The sequence below is a fragment of the Spodoptera frugiperda genome, chromosome 1, assembly GCF_023101765.2.
Source record: "Spodoptera frugiperda isolate SF20-4 chromosome 1, AGI-APGP_CSIRO_Sfru_2.0, whole genome shotgun sequence".
In the NCBI taxonomy this organism is placed as follows: Eukaryota; Metazoa; Arthropoda; class Insecta; order Lepidoptera; family Noctuidae; genus Spodoptera; species Spodoptera frugiperda.
Genome location: NC_064212.1, coordinates 4,368,119 through 4,387,109, shown reverse-complemented (window position 1 = coordinate 4,387,109; position 18,991 = coordinate 4,368,119). Strand labels below are relative to the sequence as shown.

Sequence of the window (18,991 nt, the reverse complement as noted above, 5' to 3'; positions counted from 1 at the left end):
AGATTAAAAATAAAAGCTTGTAAACACTTTCAAATATAGCAACGCCATCTAGCTTTCGTTTTGGGCACCTTAAGCGTCTTACTTAAACATATACGGTAACTTGTAAATATATTTTCGTAAGTTACTGAATACAATACAATTTAAACATCATTTGATTTTATAATATCTAAAGAATTTGGTAATAACTAGAACTGACTCTGGACTCTGGTGTTGCGAGTGTCCATGGGCGGCGCTGATCACTTACCAATTACCATAAGATAAACAGTCTGCTCGTTTGCCCCCTATTCCATAAAAAAACTAAAAGACTGTACCTATATAGTGATAAATACTAAGAAGCCTATGGAGCCAATGCACTTTGCTCATACATTAGTGATTCACAAGGGTGATCCCTATCACTTCCCATGGGTGTAATGTCCAGTAAGGGTAGACATATTTTCATGGGACATGTACATACACCTGTTTAATAATACTGACCATGATATAAGACCTTACCTTTTTGGGGAAACGATGTAGCCATCAGTGATTCTCTTGGGTGCTTTTCCAAATTGAGAAAAAAATATTACGGTGTGAGTGATGTCTTAGAAGTTTGAAAGCTTGACTAATAAGTCCAGTGATAACTGTTACCGCCTCTCTCAGATACATTAATTTAATGGTTACTTAACCCAGTCCTCAGCAATTGTTTTCGATAGAAAATCGTTACTAAGGAATAGTTTAAGTAATTATGAAGTGTGTCATTTTTAAAGTCACGACAATTGTGGACTCAAAATTATGGGTAGTTTGCTGAGTAGGTACATTTTTTAACTACTAGTTTATTTTTTGTATAATCCCTGTTATATTTTAGGAGAAATTTGCGTTATGAAAATATATTCGGAAGTGAAAACTGCACGAGCCATAATACTTAAACCAATTTTCCACAAAAAATCATTTAAAAAACAATACCAACAAACGTAGTCACGTAACACAAACAATTAACACATTCAACGTAAGTGTTACTGTATTTTAATTAAAGCGATTAAAACATTAACGTTATTCACTACGGACGAATGGTCCAAAAATGGAAGCGAGATTGAGCAACCGCCATCTTTAATTATCACATAATGCCTTCTAATCGGACAGGATTCTGATGAAACAATTACTCCGTTTTACAGAGAGCGGACAATGAATCAACAATTAACTAATTACCGACGATTTTAGGACACGTTATGAAAATATATTCGGAGGTGCGTAACGTGAATAGTTAATAACCGTGAAGCGAAGGATTGTAAGGAATTGACAAATAAGGAGCCGATAAACGTATAAATACGCATCGTCGGCTTCCATTCCATTATTACCCGCTGCACAAACAGTTTGGATAACGTCCAGCCCTGAACTTACCTGCCACCATGTTCAGTTTCATTGCGGTAAGATTGAGTGTCTTTTCACATCTTGATTCATAATTGAAAACTAACCAAATCGATCCCTATTTAGTACTAATCGATTCTAATCTGAGATTAGTCTTATTGGCTATGTTCCTTAATCAAGAAAATTATTATTTTCGTGGCTATTTTCTCGTGTAATTTGATTGAAGGTTTACATCATTAAAACCATTGTGTGGAAACATGATTAATGTAGTGTTTTTATTTGTATCGATTACCACTTTAATCGGACAGTGTACAAAGTGTATGATTGATTTCGCTATGATTTGTAACAGCGATGCTTACAATATAAGTTAATATGCATGAGAATAGTTACAAGATATTTAATTTGCATTCATTTTCAGATTGCTTGCTTGTTTGGTGTAGCAACGGCGGCTCCGTCTGCGATCGGGGCACTGCCTATTGCCACCGGCAGTATTGTAAGTAGACAATACAAAAAATCTTTTAAACATACTAATATCCAAGCTAGTTAATTAATAATAATTATGTTTTCCAGTCAGTCCCTCGTTACGGCTTCAACTATGCCGTCAACGATCCCCTAACTGGTGACCAGAAAGCTCAGACCGAGTCTCGTGACGGAGGATATGTAAAAGGCTCGTACTCACTCACGGAACCCGACGGTACTCTGAGAGTGGTGGACTATACCGCGGACCCAGTGTCGGGATTCAACGCCGTAGTTAAGCGTGTAGGACCAGCCGCCCACCCACAAACCTATGTAGCTGCCCCCGTTGTGAGCAAACAAATCGTAGCTCCTATTGCCGCTGCACCTATTGCCGCTGCCCCTATTGCAGCTGCTCCCATCGCTACTGCTGGATACGGGTCCAGTCTCGTTGGCCTCGGAGGTTACGGATTAGGTTTGGGAGCCGGTCTCGGCCACGGTGGTCTCGGCCTAGCTGGCGCCGACCTCGGCATTGGTTACGGTGGTCTCGGCTACGGTATTGGAGGCCTCGGCGGTCTCGGCGGTCTCGGCGGCTGGAAGCACTAGAGTGATAAGCTATCGCAGGTGCCAAACTTACGGACGTTATCGCGACCTTACTTTCTTCGCATCTGAATGTAATGTACATTAGGCGATACGAATAGTATAGGTTGACTATGTATTTGTGAAATACTGAAATAAATAAGTGTCACGGAGTATTTGTTGTATGTTTTTTTTTATGTAGAAGTGAAAGGTATCGAAAAATACCTAAAAGAATAAGCATAAACATAATACAGACACTAATGGCTAGAGTTCTGGACAAGCACCTTATAGGCGCCCCTAACTTCTTTGAAGACCACCGTTAATCTATGGGCAGTTGGACACGCGAATCTCGCGGCGTACCTCTGTAACCTGGCACCTTAGGCACTTGCCTAATTTGCCTTGTCTCACGGCACCCTTTAAACACCTTAAACCCTCTATAACTTGGACTTGCCTAGCATGCCTTAGAAATAATATGGCTCTGCCAATGGGCTTAACCTCGACCAATTTTTTAATATCAATCTTCAAGTAAAAGGTATTGGAAAACATTTTAACCAATTTTATGAAACCGAATGATTTATTAAAAAGGTAAAATAAGTAATTCAAACAATCCTAAGGGTCAAACATTACCTTAAACATTAAATAAAATGAAACAAATCAATACATTTAACTACACAATTATATTTCATAATAAATACCGTCGACACATAGTCCATCATACTTAAATGCACATATATTTGAGCGGTTACACCGTCCCCAGTCCGGGTACACAGAGACACGTAACGTTACAATTTTGATATTTACACGAAATATCCACAGATTACATAATAACCAGACACCCAACTCTATATAGGTATATAACAATGATATTTAACATACTTCGTTGGAATACAATAATGTATAATAGTAGTTAAGACATCCAAGTCTTTATATTTTTTTAAAATAGTGTGAAACATTTATTTATTTAATACTTGGCAGTGCTACACGCCCGCAATATACGGCAAATCAAACAATTATACTACAATTAATCTATCTACTAAACAATAAGAAAATTCGTTTAAAAACTATCTTTTTGTACATGCGCACTAGCTGTAACGAGACCGGTCTATTACATAGGTTCTATGGTACCAAAAATATTAAAATATACGTATCTATAATCATTATATTCCTCTTACAACTGTAACTAATACCGCCCTGTAGTCAAGAATGCGCATGACCAAAAAGGTATCTATCTGTTCATTACATAATCTGTGGTACGAATGCCAGCAAAGCTTCCCCACTCTGTCATTAGATTTTTAATTCTATGACAAATAGAATAAGGTTGAAAATGGTTGAAAGTCGCACGAAGCGGTGCAATAACACGTAGCTGACTATGAAAAAAATATGATTTTAAAGCAAGTTTTGTGACCGAACTAATATTAGATTGATTGTTTGCGTTTAATAGGCTCCGAAACTAGACCGATTTGGTAAAACCTTCCATTTTCGCCAGTTTTTTTTTTATGGATTACCTTTTATCCCAAGATTCTGATACTTCCATAAATCAAGAGCCACTTAAAAGAAATCTATATTGCACTGCAGACAGAAAGCTCAGTATAAAAACGCATAGAAAATCTATTATAGAAGTCAGATTGGGGTAGTTTCCGCAGTCGTGTGTACAACACATAATGCCTATATTATCGTTACAATACGATCGTGTGACACTGGTTACGGGCCGTCTCTGCGCTACGTGGCTTTGGTCCGGAGCCCCTCGCCAAACAGGATGAGACACAGCCGGTCCACTAGATACGCGAACAACATGTCCGCTATCAATACTTGTACTAATATGATCCGGTACTGAAACAAATATAATCATATGTTATTTAACGTACAATTCGTTAGGCCAATAAAGGGGGTTAACAGAGATGATTTTTTATGGGATTCATACCATCGAACGGAGTCACTAGTGTGTCGGTCTTGCAGAAATTGGGGATATGGTATTTTGGGATTGGCGATAGATTGTAAAGTTTGGGCCTACAATAACCGCAGTGACACAGCTAAACACAGCGCAAGCATTATCACTACGGCACATTTGTGCCGAAGCATTTCAGAAACATCTACAAAAATATGTGAACCGCAAGGAATACCTACTGATATTTCGAGTTATATTATGAGTTATAGAGAATAGTTTTATTATTTACGCTTTAATTCGAATGTAATTAAAATAGAAGGTTGTAAAATAAATCACTAAAAAAAATGTAGTGTGAATAAAGTTATAGCTACAAATACTTACATCTGGTGGGAAATATACAATCTCGAACATGTTGGAGAGGTCGGGGAAGATGCCGGCGGCGAGCGCGAGCACGGCGCCGCCCGATATCATGATACTGTACAGCAGGGGCTTGTTGTCGCGCAGCCCTTCCATGAATGGTTCTCCCTGCGAACAAACAAATTGTAACGTCTTATATTTCGCTAAGATAGAAGAAAAATAGGAGGTAGTAGTATAAAAGGTGTTCTAAAAGTATCAGCCACAGCTTCAATGGGAATGCTGTGCAATTTTAGGTTTTTCGAAAAAATTCTTAGTAGTAGCACGGCGCCTGGAAATGTCGCCGGTATAATATGGCAATAGGCTCATCTCCTATTAAATGGGACCTATAACACAAATGGTAAAAAGTGTACGTTGTATAGCGGCATTACGTGCCGTAATGTGCACCTCTGCCTAACCTTTCGGGGATAAAAGGCGTGACGTTGACATTTAAAGAAATTCAACAGTATAACATACTCTGTAGTTGATAGCGAACGTAGATATCTGTAGCGACATAGAGATGATGTAAACGGTACTGTTCAGTAAGTCCGGTGCAAACTCTCGTTCTTCGTCTTCCGCCAAATCCATATCCAACTTTGGTTTGTTATCCCTGAAAAACCAATGCAATCAAAAATTAAAAAAATTTTATAGGTTAGGTGAAGTTTAAGATCTGAAAACTTGGTTGGTAAAATTACCTTACGTAACACAGGGGTCGTAAGTCTGAACAATAGAGATAATTAAACAACAACTCTATAGTTATCGCTTAACTCAACTTTATAGTTGGCTATCCATCTCACGGCTCAGCACGAGTTCGTTTTACGTTTAACGACATCAAAACGTTACCGCGTTTAGCCCTCTGATTGGTTGATTCATTGGAGCAGGCCAATTAGAGCACTATACTTCATTAACGTGTCAATTACGAGAAACAAACTCACACTAATCCCTACGTATTCCTATTGAATAAGTTAAAAAGCTTTAACAAATCTGCTAAAAACTACATAACGTTGCACAGATGTGGCGCTGGCATCGTTTTAGAGGTCGTACAAGTTTTTACACCATGCTGAATATAATTGGAGATTACTTATTGACTTACCTTCCAGGCGACCGAGCTGTCGCTTCGTGCACCAAGTATATGAGGCAGAGGAAATGTACCGCAAACTGTGTGAGCACCGTCATTATGGTGTATACGTTGAAGATGTTCGGGAGCGGACGCTGTTTCGACAGTTGTTTTAGTGGCTGTAATAGAAGAAATTAAGATTGTTTTGAAATATTCAGAGGTATTTTGGAATGAATTATAGATGTAGAAAGATCGTGTTGGCGGCTCGGAATAAAAACCAAAACTAAATGGCTTGCTTTTTTATGGTATAAGCCGGTAAAACGAGCTGACGGATGATAAGCAATGCGCCGTGGACGCCGCCGATACCATTGCCAGGAATTTAAGGGTTGTTGTCTATCTCTAAATATCCAATCCTCAAATCCCTGTTCATTACATGTAATAAATAAAATATTATTTTTTAAAAGAGTGGTTGCAAGTGGCGTTCCATTCTCTGATCGGGCAAAGTATTGCTGGGCTTTAATTCGAGGGTAAAAGGTGACGAAGTTTTTGAAAATTTACCTTAGATCTGGATATAAATAAGAAGCAGGATGCCAGCAACAGACTCTGCAGCGTGGCCTGTGTGTCACTGAACTTGATGCCGTCGAGGTACAGCACAGACTGACTGTACGCCAGGATGAGAGCGTTCAGAGCCAGGATCTTGAACATTTGCAGCGTCGTCACCAGTGTACACCGGCCTTGCTTGATTATGTGACAAACTGAAATGAAATAACTGTGTTTAAGGTTTATTTTACCAAGCAGAGGCATCTACAATGTAATGTACAACTCCACCATCCAAGCTACCGAAGATTATTTACTTTAATAATACTTTGTCCAACAAGGGAGTCGAACACGAAACCCTTTACTCAGCAGTCACGCTTACAACTGCTAGGCTAATGAGGCAGCCTTTGCTTTAAATAATAATAATCTTCAATCAATAAAATGTACATAAATCCTCTTCAAGGATACTTTGTTGAAGTAGATGTGCATTATAGAAAAATAGATAAAACATTCCCATTTCTTCATTCATTAAGGACGTGAAAAAGTAATTACTTTAATTATTTTATTGCGTACTTTTATCATTTCATTGACTTTTATACTTGACCTAGAGGCCACCGTTTTGATTGTATACAGTTGTTCGCCTAATTTGCATATAAAACTGTGTTCCATACTGCAAGTGGTAGAAACAATAAAACAGAGAGTGTTGTCTATTCCATTGTATCATTTTGGACTTCATAGCATCTAGTGGGCTATGGGAAAGGTTTCTAAAATCTATATAATTATCTTCTCATGATGATTTTGAGACCCAAAAGAATCAGGTGTGGAGGTTTGAGGCACTGCTGAACCATATTTGTCTACTAGACTAATTGATCTATAGATGTCAAATAACCATGACTTAAATGGTTTCCAGATACTCTTATTATAAACCTGAAACACTACCATAGGCTATAAGCATTATTACTAAGGTTTTTCTTTACAAAACATTAGAAACTTACTGCAAAATATGCTAGAAAGTCGACTAGTGAATGGTGCAGCGACACTAGCGTCACCGAGGCGCACGAGTTGCATGTCTTCCTCTTCGAGCTCGCGCATGGCTCTGCGCAGGCGCGCGGCCGCCTCTGCGCGTGCGTCGGTCCGGCTCGTGTTCCGCCGCGGAGCTTCTTCAAGCGCTCGCTCTTCCCGTGGCTTCTCTCGCGGCCGCTCTGGCGCATTCGCCAGGATTGCTACGCCTACCTATATGTTGAATTATAATAAATATTTTTGTTGCATAATTATGTCAAAACATGACTATAAAACAAATTATAGGCTTAACAATATTTCCTGTTTTTGACAATGATATAATTTAACTCGTTAGTTTAAACAGGAATATAATTAACTTCTCATTTCATGGATCCGCTGCCTTTTTTCTTATCGTAAAAAAGGTAGTAATAACTACAATGAATGGAAGGATATATAAGTTTACTTAGGTACTCACATCAGCATGTTTCAGTGCTCCCACGTCGTTTGTACCGTCACCACACATGAGCGTCACGTAGCCGAGCGACTTCAGCGTCACCACGACAAACTCCTTCTGCTTCGGCGCGAACCTAGCGAACACCTTGATGTGCGGCATCAGCTCCAACAGGAATTTGTGATGATTCTCATTTAGGAACGTCAAACCCTCTCCCGTTATACACAAATCAAACTTCGAAGTCAACTGTTTGGACGTCTTGAACGGATTCACGGGTAGATTCACTTCCTCGTCTATCGATGTCCAACCCCACTTACTCTCATTCTCAGTCAATATCAGAACCTCCTCTTTTTGAGTAAACTTCAACTCCTTCGCCACGTGACACGCTGTCAAAGGATTATCCCCAGTTATCATCACCACAGAATGAGAAGCATTCACAATTTCTGATATCGCTTTCTTAGAGTCACTCTTTAAAGGACACGAAATAATAACAAAGCCAACAAATGTCAAATCAGATTCTATATCTTCGCGGGACATGTCCCTAATTTGTTGAGAACTTAATTTGCCTAAATTCCTATAACCTAACGCCAGCACTCGAGCCCCTCGCCGCGACAGAGTTAGGTAGACGTGGTCGTAGTGACTAGGAACCTCTTTGAGCATGGTCTTCACGGTTTCAGGCGCACCCTTCACGCTACTTATGTAATGAGTTTCCATGAACCCTCGCTCATTGACTTGGTAGCCTGCTATCACTGACATTCGTTTAAGGGCACTTGAGAAGTGATTTCTGTGAACTATCTTCAGGCCAGGTGACTTTCCTTTCTTTGGCACAACAGCATCGCCTTTGGTCAGGTTCCACTCTGCAGCTTTCAGAGTCGCTTTCTCCAACGGGTCTCCAACCACGCCATCGTCCAGTTGCACCAGAGAATGACACGAGGCTAGCACTTGTATAGTCTCCATCGGTGCTTGAGATAATGGAATGACTGTAGCATCTTTGTGGTCCTCTATACCGGCCACACCTTCTACAACTAAATTATCACTCGTAAGTGTACCAGTCTTATCAAAACAGCAAATTTCTACTTTTCCTGCAAATGGTATCCTGAAAGGTTCTGTACAAAATACTGCTAACTTGGACAATGATAATAGTGACGTGTTCACAGCTAGTGACAACTCTATAGGCAGCTCTGGTGGTACAACTGAGGTCAAAATCAATGTGCATTCTAAAAACAGTTTGTATCTGTTCCTCTCTGGATCCTCACAGCCCTTGATCCAAACATATGCTGCGGCGGCAATTGCGAAGATCAGCAAGAAAAGAATGAATCCGAATGTCTCCAGATTGTTTGCTGTAACTCTCTTCACACCAAATAAAATAGTTCTTAGAAGTTTGCCTTGTGATGTATTAAAACCGTTGCGGATGACATATCCGATGCAACCATTGTCGGGCGCCTTGAGTGCTGACGAAGAGCTTTTGTTAGGCGACGAATGTTGTACGATCTTAGTGCCACCAAAAAGCATGTGCAGTTTGCCTTCGCCCTCGGGGTCTAGCTGCTGTTTCAAATTCTTCTCATTATCCACAGCCTCCTTCATTTGGGGGACACTTTCACCAGTTAACATGGACTCGTCAACTATACAGGAGCCCCTGAGGAGGACAATGTCACAAGGTACTAGGTTCTCGTTAGTGGAGCGTATGAGAGAAACAACATCGCCTGGTAAAAGCTGATCGCTCATTATTTGACGCCATCTTCTGTTTCTGTAGACATTAATATTGTAAGGTTTGTTCCCCATCTTGCGGATTTCGGCCATGTTTCTTAGTTGTTGCTGTACTAAGGTGCACTCAAACATGACAAGCATCACTAAGGTGAATATGGAGTAGTACCAGTACTTGTCTAGGCACCACAATGCGACGCAAAATACTTGGAACACAAAAAATGGAGCTGTTGCTCGTTCTTTGAACAGTTCCATGAACTCAGGGACAACCTGAAACAATCATTGTACTCTTTAGTAATAAGGTCTAATTTAGTACTATGAAGTACAAATAATTGTGGTTATGTTAATTCGTAGATATATAATTTTATTATTAGATTGACAAGTTATGGATGGATAAGGAAATTAACAACTTGATTGTCGTTATATAAGACGCCATAGTAGATACATTGAATATGCATGTGATGGGAATAAAATAAAACCTAGTTGAGGAAAATTTGTGCATGATTTATTATTAACTAGCTTCTGCTAGTAGCTAATACCCAGTCTGTATATCTTTCATCAAAATCAGTTCAGTATTACATATTACAACATTGGTGTACAATTTAGTTATTAAATTTTTCCATGCAAAAGTATTTTCTCTAAAAAACCAATGTGGATATTTCTAGCACATATCATCCAATTACCTTGTTGCACTTTCAGGCATGCATTTAATTTAATTACAAGCTGTTCATAAGAGAGACTGACATTGTAGAATACAAATAAGACAAGAGACAATAGAATACCAATGTTACTTTGGATTTCTAAAGACAATACCTATTGAAATGGATATTATGAAATCATGAAAAGCACACTCTCACTTGATATAAAGTGTTGAGTTTATTTTATTTTCCTAATTGTTTTAGACATATTTGTAAGATTACCACTATGCTAGAGGCTTGAAATTAAGAAAAAATACTTTTAAACACGTACTTGAGAGAATTTACTAAAAATATTAAAATACTTTTGGCTACTTCATTAAAATATTGAAGTTAAAAACAACCTATTTGGTGATTAGCATAATACATTTAATTTAATGACCACCATTATGCTTCTTGCTGTTATGAACTAAAAAGATCAGCCAGCCACATTCTGTTAGGCACTCAAATCTTTTAAACTGCCATGGTCAAAGTCTGCCTGTTAAGTGTGCAGATTTTAAGAGATGCTTGACATTTGGGGCTTTAAAATAAATTATCATTTTGAATATAGCTAAATGACAATACATTATGTCTTGCTTAAATCTAAATTCACAGGATAAAAACACTTACCATGATCATTTCATTCTTTCCAAACTCTTTTTCAGCAATATCAATGGCTTCATCATCCAAATATCCCTTGGATTCCATGTACTCCTCATAAGTCTTGTTAATTGGGAACTCAATGGTATGGAAAGTTTTCTTGTCCCAATCATAAATGTACTTGCTTTTTTGAAATATAAACCACACATCTGGATGTATACTGCCTTTTGTAGTTGACTGTAAAAAGAATACAAGAAAAACATTAAGTACTTATTTGAATATTTCAACAAAAAGTATGGTGTATGCTACTTCTTTTCTTGAATCGAAACCAAGTGGTATATTGTAGATTTATATACATAATTAAGTATTTCCAAATGAGAAGCACCATGTTACCCATATTAGGATTATTAATTATTAAAAGGAAAATTGATTAAGAGGTGGTAACACACTACAGAACTGAATTATATCTATTAAATCTTAATAACATACCTTAGTGTGATGCAGCTTAACAATTTCAGAGAATCCATTATTCGATGTAGGCACTACTTTGACTATCTCCGCCTGGATTGGGTCTTTAACCTAAAAATGAAGAACATTAATAACACCATCATCATACAACGCCAAAGATAATGAAAATGACTGACGACAGCCAATTGGACGGGTATATAACACTGAGTTACTTACAGAAGAACACGACAAGAAGCATTGAATGTGTACGCTCCAGTAGCAACACAGACAAACGAGTATTTGTATTGCTGCAACGACCGCAACACTGACGAACCCAGCCTCCACATTTTCCTCGAATCCATACACAACGATCCACGAATAAAACACAATTGGGTATATTATCAAAAAAGGCAGCACAGTCCCTTGTAGAACAGTCGGCACCGGCTTGAAAAGCTGTGTATATTGAACTAAATCGTCCAATGACGACTGCATCTTGTTCGATACCATTTTATAATTCAATTATACTTTAAACCCGTACCAATATATTACTAATGGCCCTTTTCTATGTCTTTGATGTAAAGTTAAACATAATTTATTATTTCCTCTGTAGAAACTAATTCAAAATATAAATAAAATTCGATTTTATTGAGTTTACTCAACTTGACAGATTGACAATTATGAAAGGAGGGGGGAGAGGTAGAGACGAACAGAGACGAAGTGGAAAACCGGAAACAGTGTGCATAAAGAAGAAGCATGCGTGTCACGTTTTTTCCATTTCGTGCAGAAAATTGTAAAGCATAATTAATCATACTATTCAATTATTTGCCAACCCAATCTTAAAAATCTTTTCAAGCCAATATTATTTTCTAATTCCACAGCTTCACACCTGTGTACCCAGATATCAGCTAACTTTATTTTTTAAGTCGAGAACAAATTTTAGGTCTCTCTTAAAACTCCAGACTAAAACAAAATAGTTCAATTTATCGTTGTTTTTGATAGAAATATTACGATTAAATTACAAATTAAAATAAACATTAGAATACTCAACTTAAAGGTTTAGTATCCAAATAAAAGAACAAAAAAAAGATGTATAATTTGACGGTGACTCAAATGATAACAAATGTCATAAGTTTGGCGCGAAATAATTGTGTCAACTTGTTCATGTTGTGTTCTCGTTAAAGCAAATGTATTTATTGAAAACATAATGGATTTGAATATTAGAAGAAAGTCTACCAAACTTCCACTGACGGGAAGTCTCGTAGAGACTTATCCGCATGATCTACAAATGTACAAGATACCACCTACTGAAGATATAACACTCCAAGAGTTTGAAACTTTAGCTTTAGAAAGGGTGACTTTGTTGAGAAGTTTAGCTACAGCAACTACACTAAAAGGTTTGCGAGTGTACTCGGAAGAATGGACAGATTACGTTATTGGTGAACTTAGAACTCAAGGTCTGAAGTATTATGCTAAGCTTTGCGAAAAATCATCTTGTGCCACTACTGAAGCGGATTTGCAGGCGAGACGTAAAGATCACATCGCACACTTCATTCTACGACTAGCTTACTGCAGAACTGAGGAATTGCGACGATGGTTCATTGCAAGAGAATTAGAGCTATTCAAGATGAGATTTGCGACAATGAGGGGTGAAGCTGTTGAAACATTCTTCAAACTGAACAATCTGTGCTACACCAACATTAGTGATGAAGAAAAAAGTGAAATTATACACTTTTTGAGGGAGTCCACTCCACACCCAAACATTGAGAATATGAAATTCTTCAAAGTCAAATTCTTTGAAGTATTAGATCTAGTAAAGATGAGGAAGGTGTATTTGAGTGGTGGCTATGCTTATATACCTCACAAAGACTTCATATCTGTGCTCTCTGCTCAGTATAGGACTCAATTGAAACAAAGTTTGGCTGTGGCCTGTCACCACCTTGGTGAAATTGAACAGGATGAGAGATTAGTGTCACTGTTGAAAGGATTGCACCAATCTTATTCAGGCAATGACTACAGTGATGCTAAGGCTGTAATACCTATAGAGACTCTGGACTCATTAGCCGTGAAATCATTCCCACTGTGTATGCGGCAGCTCCATGACCAACTAAGAGTTGCCCATCATCTCAAACATGGAGGCAGGCTGCAGTATGGATTATTCCTCAAAGGAATAGGTGTAACACTGGAAGATTCTCTCAGATTCTGGAGAGAAGAGTTTACAAAAATCATGGAATTGGATAAATTTGAGAAACAGTATGCTTATAATGTAAGGTACAACTATGGTAAGGAGGGTAGTAAGAGGAATTACTCTCCATTTAGTTGTTTGAAGATTATCAATAATACTGTTGGTCCAGGGGATTGCCACGGGTGTCCTTACAGGCATTGTGATGTTGGGATATTGAAGAATAGACTGCAGGGTTATGGTTTTGATGCCCAAGGTTTGTATTTTTACTTGCAAACTAATCCTAATTACTATGATCCTATGTTACATTATTGAATGTTTTAAAATATTAATTTTGTTTCAGCAATTGGAGAAATAATAGACATGACCAAGAAAGGACACTTCCAAATTGCATGCAGCAAGTACTTTGATGCTGCACATCACTGTGATCTAGGGCTGGGCATCAATCATCCTAATCAGTACTTTGAAGAGAGTCAGAAGATTGCTAAGGGAGACATCAAGGTAGAAGTAAAGAAAGAACCTAAAAAGGCACCTATCAAGAAGGAAGCTGTAGATGAATTGGATGAAATGGATTTTGATGAAGCTATGTAAAAGAAGATTGCAGTTTTCAAGACTAAAAATGTACTGGATCACCATTTCTCATCAATAGCCTTAAATAAATGAAGGCTGGAATGTGCTGGGTAGTTGATTTTCAAGCAGTATTTGAACAGGATCTACTGATAATCCTAAACAAACATATGTTATCACTACAACTTTGTTACAGCTGGCCTGGCTTCCTGTTATAATTTTGTAATATCACCATATTATACCAAGTCTTGAATAAATCAAAACTACAGATTAAAGTTTTTAAAAGATTTTTATTGATTTAAATTATATATTATAATATCTATTTCCTTTTAACATACAAAGCTTGCCTAGCCAAATTACCACAATATAGTCCACATATAAAAATTAAACCTATAATTGAAATGCCTACAATTAAAAAGTATTTCTTAGACGGTGATGATGATATTTCATTATACATGTCGCCGAAATTTTCTATCACATTCAACTGGAACAAAGAAATTAATTTTAGTTAAAAAAAGTATATTATAAATGATAAAAAGTTTAACAAACTTTCACAACAAACAAGTCTATACTAAAATACTATGACTTGAGATCAAAGATAAAAATAAGAGTCATTATAAATGCATACTTACAGCAGCCACGTGTTTATACATTTCTAATCTACTAGAAAGTGCCTTTTGGCACTCTGCCTCTAACTTTCGATTACTATCATTCAGAATAATCTTCAGACATTTTAAACCTGGAAAGAAGTAAAAATGAATATAATATAATCTAAAAACACTACATAATAAAACAAAGTCGCTTTCTCTGTCCCTATATAGGGATATAGGGACAGAGGGCTGTATGCTTAAATCTTAAAAACTTCGCGACGGATTTTGATACGATTCACGATGAAAGTTTATATGAATACTGTAATACATGCATAATACAGTGCACCCACCCATGCGAAGCTGGGGCGGGTCATATTTTATAAACTGAATAAAGGATATTTTTGTTGTGATTAGTTGGAACTTACGTCTTCCAGCACCATGCTCCAGGTCTTTACAATAAGTCAACAGATCCATAGCACAAGCTCTCTCCAATAAAGGATCTGCCTCAATATCCACCTCAGTTTCCTCTATGATCTGTGCCACCTCATGTGCACATTCCGCAGACACTATTTTATGATTCAAGAGAGCATTTTTCAGGCATTCTTCTACCTGTGGACGTAAAAATAGTATTTTCAGCTCTCTATTCTGCTATATATTTTTATCAATTCCAACCACAAAAAAAAATGAATCATTTAAAAAAGGTAGTATTTAAAATACTGAACAAAGTCATATTTCTTGGTAACAAAAAGTGTTCTGACAGCAGACATGCTATTTGACTGGCAGGTGAAATCAGCTAATTCTAGTAATATTCAATAATGTTACTTTACCTGTCCATCAGAGTTTGTTATGTCATTTGGCACAGGACAAATTGTCTGTATTTCCGCTTTGCACAGTTTACCCAACAATGGATCCAGGCGGTAATTCAGAGCTTGTTCTTTTAACACATTTGCCAATTCATTTTCACATGATGTCGTTAATTTTGACTCCCTGAACTTTTCTTTCAAGCAGTACAACATTTTCCCTTGCAGTTCCACATCTTGTGGTTCTTTGGCTGTAATTAAGAACATGTTGGTAAATAAGTATAAGCTCAGCCCAGAATAACAAAGCAAATGAAAATGATAATTAAATATGATGATGAGTTACACGACACACTGCAGTACAAAAATGCATGACATTCCATTTACTTACAACTTTGAGAACAAAACATCTATTGCAGTCGTCTTAAGCCATGATCTACATCATCCTACAAAATTAACTTTACAAAGTCTACTACTAAAGTTGTAAATATGTCTACCTAATTTAAAAATGGATTTTATACCAATCACTTCTGAACAAAATTTCGTGATATCCGTTTTGCATGCTATCTGCAAATTGTTATTAAACCGGTAATCCATATTCTGTTCTATCATCCTATTAACAATGACCACTTTGCAATTCTCATCGAAATGTAGTTCTTGCCGATGAATCTGGAACATAAAAATTGTTTATAATTTTCTAAGTTATACAAAATAATTCTAGACATAAATGGTTTGAATGAAAATTAATATTACCTTTAAACAGTCTAGAATTTTTGATGCATCTGTATTATGACAATACAAGTCTATCATATCATTACAACTCGTAATCAAATGATAGTCAACTGCATTGTCAGAAAACTCTTGCTTCCTTACAACAAATATGGCTCTCCTGCATTCATCAGACAACTTTCCTCTGGCTGTCTGTAGACACTCTAAAGCAGCTGACTCTCCATGTGGCACATTAGCACAGTACACTTGTAAGTCATTCTTACAAGCTTCCTTCAGTTCTGGATCCAAATCAATATTCTCTTTTTGTTGGAACAGCTGCTGCCTTAACTGCTGGCGACAATCCTTAAATATTGTATGCTTTTTCTTTGAAATAGTATCATTTCTGACTATTTCACTGAGACATGTGACTACCTGACTTTTAGTTTGTGCTTTGGGACAAAATCTAACTACATAAGATTTACAAGCATTCTTGAATTTTCTTGTAAACCGATAATTCTTTAGTGAGATCAGTTGCTCATGTTCTATAGCAGCTCTGCAATTAACATTAGCCTTTATTTCAGGATCATTTTTATGTGTTATCAAACATTCCATGACATCATCCTCCAAGTTCTTGCTTTTCAGTTCAGACGAGCATAGCCTCTCCATAGGTACTCTACAGTTAATGTTAATTACAGCATTCAATTCAATATGGCCACTCTGAGTTTCTGTAAAATTTGAAACAATTTCTCTACATTTTGGTCCAAGTTCTTTTATTTTACTTTGTAAACATAATATTTCTTCTCCTTTGCCAGTATTTTCGAAGCACAGATTAATTAGATCATCCATGCAATAGTCTTCAATTTCTGGCATTAGGTCTACACTAATAGCCCTCTGTCTCATAACTCTTCTCACTTGAGTCTCACAGCCAGGTTTCAACCTTCCTCTGAGGTCAGGATTATAGGCATAGTTGTATAAGCATGGTAACACTAGAGGGTCTTTCTCAGACTGGTGTTCACTGGCATCAGCCCACTGGAGTTTGGCTTTACACACTGTAACAGCATCATATTTACATGCCTTGTATAACATAGGATCCAGCTTAAAGTCTCTGGATATAAAATATTGAATTTGTAACAAAGCAGCTTCACAATCATTAGTCATCAGATTGGTTCCCAATTTTTCCATCAAACATGACATGACTCTTCCATTTCCATAGCTTACTTCTCTGCAAGCTCTATCTACCACAGGTTTGCAGGCTTTGCGTAATATTGGATCCACTCTCCAATCTTCACCGGGATCGGCTTCTTGGATCAATATTTCCAAGGATTTCTGACATGCAGAACTTATTCTTTTGTCTTTCCTTTTTCTTGGTCTAGCATGTTCCATGAGACAATGAATAGTTCTACCTCCCGCTTCAATACCTTTGCATAGTATTGTGATATCATTAGCACAGTTCTGCATTAACTCTGGTGACAACCTGTAGTCATCCATGAGCATCTTTCTGTGATCAATCATCTCTGCCGTACATTCACTACTTAATTTAGAGCTATCATTACGGGATACATTTTCTAAACATAATAAAATTTGTGCCAATCTTACATCCTTATCATCTACAACACCTTTACGGCAGTGATATTTCCTAATGTCTTCTTTACAAGACTTCACTAACCCTTTGCTCATTCTATAATTCATCACAATACTTCTTTGGTCATAAAACAATTGATCTTGGCACTTTTTCCTCATACCTGTAATTAAAAAAAAAGTTGCATATAAAAACTACCTACTACTAATTGTTGTATTGTTGTTTTGATAAAAATGTTATGTATGATAACAATCATTAATAGCACAATTGTTTTATTATGAATGCTAATTGAAAACAAGTATTGTTTTCAGTTATGACTTCTCAATTCACAAAAGCATAATTTTATTATTAGTAAGAACACTAAGAATAATCACCATTTTCATATTTATGCCTCAATAAACACTTGTACATCAGCCATGATCCCGGCACCTCATCGGGACAGAAGTTCTTCTGGTCCAAATTGCATGCGGCAAATATGATTTTATCTAGCTGAAGACTATCATATTTCATCTCCTCAAGTGCAGTAATCTCTGCTAAACACTCAGGTCTTGGGTTCACATCTTTTTCTTGTAAACATTTTAGAGTTTCCTTTTGAGATAAACTTCTTGGACTCATTGGAATTCTTCCACAACTATGAGCTTCTATGTCATCATAACAGTTTTTCAGAAAATTGCCTATGATCTGCCAGTCATTGAATACCAGAGATTCTAACTTATTTATCATCCTCCAACATTTTTTATTCCTCACACTTGATTTCTTTTTCAGTACACAATCAATCTTATATTCATTTGTTACACTTGAAGTAAGGCAATTTGTTATTACAGGCTCATCCTGACATGGCTCCTTCAGCTTGTATTCCACAAAGTCATTATCCAAAAGTTCAGCTTGGTAACTCCATAGCTTGTGTTGGCAAACCACTGAAAGTTGGGTTTTGTTGTATGACGCATTCAGAGCACAGGATAGTACTGCAAGATCATCATCCAAGTGCGAACACAGCTTATGATACAAAGCGCAACCAGACACATCTAGAGTATATCTATCACTGGGTCGATTTACCAAATTACCCAATACTTGTGCGTCGTGTAGAAATATTATTACGCATGTTGTTAGAATTCCTGCAGTCGTTGTTAATATGTTATTGTATGGCATTTCGCTGCCGGCTTACGAGCTTTTGTGGTAGAAGTTAATAATTTTATTCAAACATTATTCTTACGATATAACTCAGACAACTTACATTAAACATATTACAAAAGGGTTTACTTAATCTAATGATAATAGATTTTCTTATCAGAAATTCACTTAAAATTACACTTAGACAACTGGAACAAAGCACTACAAATTGTTTTACTAAAAAAATTATACGGACCGAGCGAATGTATCGGTCGCCTTCGTTCGTTCGACTGATTAATGAATGGAATGAACAACAAGAAAGAATGAAGGAAATGAAAAAG

At 37.0% G+C, this 18,991-nt stretch overlaps 4 protein-coding genes across 5 annotated transcripts; 2 read left to right on the top strand and 2 right to left on the bottom strand.

Annotated features, from left to right (window-relative positions):
* The first annotated feature begins 1,065 nt into the window (after window positions 1–1,065).
* Window positions 1,066–2,549, top strand: LOC118273295 (larval cuticle protein A2B-like). Its single transcript, XM_035590192.2, has 3 exons — window positions 1,066–1,400; window positions 1,760–1,834; window positions 1,912–2,549. Exons 1-3 carry the CDS (start codon window positions 1,383–1,385, stop codon window positions 2,398–2,400), a joined length of 582 nt encoding a protein of 193 aa, XP_035446085.2. The 5' UTR covers window positions 1,066–1,382; the 3' UTR covers window positions 2,401–2,549.
* A 482-nt stretch (window positions 2,550–3,031) lies between these two features.
* Window positions 3,032–11,835, bottom strand: LOC118273077 (endoplasmic reticulum transmembrane helix translocase). The gene is made up of 10 exons (XM_035589848.2): window positions 11,358–11,835; window positions 11,163–11,252; window positions 10,704–10,910; window positions 7,720–9,669; window positions 7,241–7,478; window positions 6,267–6,463; window positions 5,745–5,887; window positions 5,129–5,261; window positions 4,640–4,783; window positions 3,032–4,203 (listed from the first exon to the last, which is right to left on the bottom strand). The coding sequence occupies exons 1-10, from the start codon at window positions 11,625–11,627 to the stop codon at window positions 4,093–4,095; spliced, it is 3,483 nt and encodes a 1,160-aa protein (XP_035445741.1). The 5' UTR covers window positions 11,628–11,835; the 3' UTR covers window positions 3,032–4,092.
* A 404-nt stretch (window positions 11,836–12,239) lies between these two features.
* On the top strand, window positions 12,240–14,154 carry LOC118273376 (DNA primase large subunit). The gene is made up of 2 exons (XM_035590312.2): window positions 12,240–13,555; window positions 13,643–14,154. Exons 1-2 carry the CDS (start codon window positions 12,325–12,327, stop codon window positions 13,888–13,890), a joined length of 1,479 nt encoding a protein of 492 aa, XP_035446205.2. The 5' UTR covers window positions 12,240–12,324; the 3' UTR covers window positions 13,891–14,154.
* Window positions 14,137–18,949, bottom strand: LOC118273078 (Golgi apparatus protein 1). Of its 2 annotated transcripts, none has more exons than XM_035589849.2 (7): window positions 17,915–18,949; window positions 16,007–17,703; window positions 15,751–15,922; window positions 15,284–15,507; window positions 14,882–15,065; window positions 14,499–14,605; window positions 14,137–14,350 (listed from the first exon to the last, which is right to left on the bottom strand). In XM_035589849.2, the coding sequence occupies exons 1-7, from the start codon at window positions 18,687–18,689 to the stop codon at window positions 14,186–14,188; spliced, it is 3,324 nt and encodes a 1,107-aa protein (XP_035445742.2). In that variant the 5' UTR covers window positions 18,690–18,949; the 3' UTR covers window positions 14,137–14,185. The 2 variants fall into 2 exon arrangements, with proteins under 2 accessions (XP_035445742.2, XP_035445743.2); XM_035589850.2 differs by having other exon boundaries at window positions 15,775–15,922.
* Between the last annotated feature and the right edge of the window lie 42 nt (window positions 18,950–18,991).